Raw genomic sequence first — 5,805 nt, 5'->3', positions numbered from 1 at the left:
ATATAGTAGACTCTCTTACCGTGAAAGCTGCTCGTCCAAATCGCGCCACGCCAATGTTATAGATGTCAAAATCGCCCTCCTCCGAGTAAGCCAAACGATATCCGGCGTACAACCCCGTAGCCCCGCCCAGTGCCAAGCCCACTTTGGCCAGTTTATGGGATGATCGAGCCAACATGTCGAATAGGCTTGAGCACGGATCACAGTTCTACAGTTCTCCAGTTCTCCAGTGAGTGAGAGAATCATTCCCACCTAAAAGAAGAACGGAGGATAGGCATGAACAAGAGGGAAGAACATGAGAATCCTCATCAGATGGACGTCAGTCGGGACGTGGTTGATTCATTCAGGCAAAACGACACGCAACCGGATCGGGAGTTATCACCTAACTTCGAGGCGAGTTGTACGTCTCCGGTTCGGTTATCTCCGTGTTTGACCGCCATAAGGCCTTGAACTCAGATGATTCTGCGCTGATGCCACGGCTTCAGCCATTTCTCATTTAAAGACGCGCACGACAGTTCCTGTGCCTTCGAACAAAGTGAACAACCAATTCATTTTCCAACTATTACTCATAAAAAATCTCGTAAAAAGTAATGGCATTTCTATTGATCACTCCTTTTTCCTGAAATATGATTGGCTTATATGTTATTTCAGAATTTTAGCCTCATTATATCCTTATTTCAACACATCTGGCCAATAAAATAACAAGGGCAATTTTGGCCGAAATATATCTGATATGATAGTGGAGTGAAATACAAAAGCTGTCAAAAAACTAAATGAAAGGAGTTGAGCTTTTAGGTAAAGACTGCGAAGATCCATTTTGCTTCTAAATGATAGTTACTGATGGTTGAAGGTTTGCAAGAATAAGCCATAAAAGCCATAATGGAAGAACATCAAAAGCTATTATTAAGCTTTTCAAGCTTCCCCTACCTATACAAATGATTTTTTTTTTTTACAAATGGATAATTCAAAAGATTTGCTGGATGACAAACTGGGTTTGCCAGAAAGCGTTCGTGGATGTAAGTAAAACCAGGGTCACCTAGAGGTCAAATAGAAATGGTCTCATCCAATGGATAAGTTGACACACGCAAAAAATCGCACGAAAGTACTGTTCGACCACACCAAAAAAGTAAAAAGACCTATTCAAACATGAAAGTGGCACACCCCAAACATTCTGGCGACTCAAAAAAGTTTGCGCACAAAAAGTGTTCAAACCTCAACAAAAATTTATAATGATGGCTACGAAAGAAGCTTAAGCACTTGTTTAAAGCACACCAAACAAAAGAAAAGTATTTAAATTTAGCGTGGATTTTACTATTTTGAAGAAGATGAAGTGACAGTTATTTTAGATCGGCCATTTGTTCAATGACATGCGACATTCTAAAACAACTTCCTTCAGCTCTTAAATAGGTCTGGCAAAACACATCTGACTTAGGGACAAACGCATTCTAAGCAACAGTATCATTCTCCAAGAGACCGGTGACTCTGTAGACCCTTTTTGATTCTGTTTCTCTGAGCTACCTATAAAGGGTCAATCATTGACCTTTGAAAAATGCCCTGACATGAGCTGGATTTTTGGATACGGTCGTCTCCTCTAGTTTCGTTTCACCCCTCTCATCACGATGGTCAAAAAGCCGTATCCAGTTTTGAGGACAAAATTTGCTAAAAGATTAACAAGATTTGTTTGGACATTTCGAACGACTTTCAAAATGGCATCTTTGAAATTTAGTTTGTTAGAGCAATGAGACAGATTTTTTGGGTTCGGTTATTGGGTTTGTGTGCTCCCAAAAATTGGTGTGTCAAAATATTGGAGTGGGGTGGTTGGGAGTGGCAGCATCTGTTTTTTTTTTGTTCGAATTCCTATTAATGCAACCATGTGCCCATATATTCATTGGAATATTTGATGTGCGTTTTCTGTTTTTAGTGAGCTCCTTTGTTGGCACACTTTCCGCCATGCTACAATCCGTGTGAAAAGCCATTGGAATGTAAGTTGGCAATCCACCTTTTTTGATCCCATACCTTGTTCGCAGACGGAAAATGCAACTTTCATTGAAAATGAAAACATTTGTCAAGATTGGCTATTTCACCTACATGTAAATGTGTATCTAAGCATTCTAAGAGGCAGCACGGACAAGGCAAGAGTCTCCTAACCAGGTGCCGTGATTCAAACCTTTAACCTCAATCTACATAACTGCAATCATTCTTGATTCCCCCACCCTCGTGCTACAAAGCGAGCAATTTCCCTTATATCAAAGCTTCTTGTTCAACCCGAATAAAAGAAAAAATATCTTTTTGTGGAGCTATATTTTTGAAAACGTATATATATATTAGAAGCTAATAGGTAAACACGAAAATCACACTTGTAATTTGTTCTAACTTGTGCCGCAACACTAATAGGATCGATTGCTGGAATGGAGAAATCACTTTAAGTCCAATGCTTATTTTCGATTGACTCGTTCTAAGATTTTTAGGATCTCGATGAATAAGTTTACAATGTCTAGGTAGAGCTCAATGGTGGCCATGATGTATTCTTCGGGGGAAACCCGGGTCATGATCATGTGGGTGTCAAATATGATGAAACCTTCAAAGGGAAAAAACCAACCATTAGATACGATATTATCCAAAGAGGGGAAAAAGCCAACAATTACCACAGAATAATAGAGCGCCAACCACCGCCAAACCCGTATCCGCCACTCGTCCACCAACGATCAATTGCATGAATCCGGCCAAGATCAATAACCAAAGTCCGGCATACAAACTGAAATTTCAGAGGAATTAGTAACGCTCCATGATTTGTGACTTCATGCCTTCTTTTATAATAAAAAAAATAATTCATGGGCTTAAACTTGGTTCTCAACAACACAAAAGAAACTAGACACAATTATTGGAAGCATTATAAACGAGGGTGATACCAAACAAATCGGGGCAACCGTTATGAAAATCTTGCGTTTGAAATTACCACAACAAAAGTGGATTCATGTTAAAGATCCAACTCTCACGATTTTGATGATATAGTGTTTGTTTTCGTATGTTGCTTGGTTCTGAAAAAATGGTATGCAAATTAAAGTAGTTTGAGCCACCCCTTCAGAAATTGTGCAGATTGACATTACCCAGGACAATGCAAAGCCTCACATCTCCCAGGAAAACAGGGGTTTCTTGTTCAAAAAGAAGATCAAGGTGTTGCTCCATGCATCTTTACAGCCAAGATTTGGCACCTTGCAACATCTAACGGTTTCCACAATTTAAGCTAAAGCTTAATGGATACAGATATGACACTAATTTTGAGCTTAATGTTGCTGTGAAGGGGGTGCTATGGTAACTATGCCAAGGAGGCCTCCAACATGCTTTTTGACAGCTGGGCAAAGACGATGCATTAGGGGATTGTTGAGTACGGTCACTATGTCTAAAAATGTTGCAAATTGAGTTTTTTGATATCTCTTTTACTTTTTGAGAATATTTAGCAGTCCCGATTGGTTTGGTACCACCCTCGTAATAGCTTTTTGTCCATATGCTCCTGGAATGTCAACTTCCCATTAGTAGTAGAAAGAAAATTGATTTTCACAGATGAAATTGTTCTCTAAATTGTTTTGAGTCTGAATTGTATCTTGAAAGATTGTTATCACAAATACACATTCAATGGATGAAATGAAATTGTATGAAATCTATTCAAAATTTAGATTTCAAAAATTCAATGTGTTCAATGCTTGTCTATTTGTATTTTTATGCCATCTCGTTTGAGGAGGAGCTCAAGAAAGCCCTCGCTCTTCACCTGAAACTCAATAACATAAAAAGACAAACTTGGCTAAGATCAACTTCTTCAGGCCTTATTCTTTTAAAACTTTATGCAAATAAAGCAATGGTCATTGAATAAATAGCTATTCTTACCCGGTACCCCAATGGGAGAAATCGCGCTTGGATTGGAAAGTGTACAAGGTGAGGCCAACTACGACACCGGCGGTCAAGAAGAAGGCTTGAACCACTACAGCTACGTCATAGAAGGTCACCAACACGCCCAAGGTGTACGCCTCAACCACCGTCTGGCAAAAAAAGAAATAAGAGCAATGACCACTAAGATGCTTGATGATGATGCTTTATTAAGGGTCTCGTGTATAGTAGAGGAATACTGGATAAAGAAACGAAAACCAGTTGTCGAAAAATGATTCCGGAATAAAAAGATTTGAGAACCTTAGGTTCACCCCAAAAACCGAATGGTTTGCTTTGATGGGGGAACAAGCAAGTTAATACAGCTTTTTTTTCTTCTACCGTTTGAGTTAAACCGTACGGTTTGGTGTTATGACCAAAAAAGATACGCTGTCAATACCAAATGATCGTCTTACCCAAGTCACGTTTCTTGAAGGACATTTCTTAGATTTCCTTTTCAAAAAATATAATATTTTCATACATATTTCAAATATTATACTTGACCTTAAAAGTTATAACCTAATGTAAAGTATCATGTCAAAACAATGTTAAAGACTGAGTAAAAATATCCTGCATTTTAATAATAAAACTCTTTTTTAAGACTTGAAGCCAAATCATTATGTGAGTTGCATAGTGTGTATGCTGTATAAAAGCAAGTGAATTAATCATATAATGATATAAGAAATAATAAAATGGTCAAAGTGATAAGATTATTGACAAGAATGTGATAACAAGTGTTCAGAGAAGGTACGAAAGATATCTGATACTCTACGTTCTCAAAAGCATACATGAGCTTTGTCACAACCCAAGATTTAGGGTCAATCCTATTGACCGTAAATGCTTAATGTGCGTTTTGAGATCACCATCAAGCCCTCAAGAATCCATGGTAGTTCAAACTTGCTTGGGCTCCTTCATTGTTAAATTTGCTTCCTTCTAGTATTCGTAGGGAATACGTAAGCAATGTTGATCCGGTTGCATCTTTCAAGTCAGACTTGGACAAATTTTTGGATAGCATTCCAGATCAACCCTACATGTAAGGACTAGCTAGCTCGGTCTGCCAATTAACATTCGGTGGTAGACCAAATGTCATATAAAGTTTTAAAGGTAAAAATTGGACGAAATATGACCTTTCATTTTAATAGTACTAGGGATTACATTCCTTGTAGCGTTTAGAAAAGCCCTTGAAAAAAACAGACCAAAAAAGCAACAACATAGGTTTAGCGCAAGTGAAGATTGACGAAGGGTAGTGTAGGCACTATAAGATGAGGTAGGTAGAGGTAAATGAAGAAACCTTGGTATCAAAACTATCAATTTGGCATTGTTCATTAGATACGTCGGTCCATGAACCACTGGAGTATGGACGGGGATGGTAAGGTTGAAAATTAGCAACTCCAATTCAAGTCAATGAATTAAATTCTTCGTCAAATAAGGTTGGCCCCAGATCCCTGCGATTGCGTATTTCAAATGTCAGCTCAATCAAACGACTGGGTCCAAATTTATGCCCTCTCAAAGTGCAGTACATAACAGAGCACAGATTGAATGACTTAGCCCTCTTCTGGTAATCAATTACCACAAGAGGGCTAGTTCGTTCATTCATTGAAAGGCTTTGTAGTGCCTTTTGAGACGGCATAATTTTTGATCCAGTCGCTCGATCAAGCTGAAAATTGAATGAGTAGTTGTTGTAGCCTGGGATCATTCTCATTTGAAGAAGAACATAATGCGGTAACTTCATCGCGAAAAGCTAATTCCCAAACCTAGCGTCCCCGTCCATATTCCAGTTGTTCATGGTCGGTCCAATTCAATTTTTTTTGTTAAATTTGAAAGTTTCTTCATCACAGAACAAGGGATTAGAATCGAAGACGCCAATTTGGCCCTAATGGCATAACCTTA

The 5,805-nt window shown here is 38.6% G+C and overlaps 2 protein-coding genes across 2 annotated transcripts in view; both read right to left on the bottom strand.

Annotated features, from left to right (window-relative positions):
• The window catches only part of LOC131886578 (aarF domain-containing protein kinase 1-like), a gene marked incomplete at its 5' end in the record, with an annotated part of 2,216 nt that extends 2,016 nt beyond the window's left edge, over positions 1–200 (bottom strand). The window contains 1 exon segment of the mRNA XM_059234950.1: positions 20–200. Within this exon segment, the coding sequence (XP_059090933.1) occupies positions 20–175 (156 nt within the window).
• Positions 201–2,281: 2,081 nt separating this feature from the next.
• LOC131886530 (protein lifeguard 4-like) overlaps positions 2,282–5,805 on the bottom strand; it is a gene marked incomplete at its 5' end in the record, with an annotated part of 5,509 nt that continues 1,985 nt past the window's right edge. The window contains 3 exon segments of the mRNA XM_059234895.1: positions 2,282–2,575; positions 2,643–2,752; positions 3,880–4,031. Coding sequence (XP_059090878.1) covers positions 2,433–2,575; positions 2,643–2,752; positions 3,880–4,031 — 405 coding nt within the window. The 3' untranslated portion in view covers positions 2,282–2,432.

Source organism: Tigriopus californicus, chromosome 9, assembly GCF_007210705.1.
Source record: "Tigriopus californicus strain San Diego chromosome 9, Tcal_SD_v2.1, whole genome shotgun sequence".
Lineage (NCBI taxonomy): Eukaryota > Metazoa > Arthropoda > Copepoda > Harpacticoida > Harpacticidae > Tigriopus > Tigriopus californicus.
This window is presented reverse-complemented; position numbering and strand designations above follow the sequence as displayed.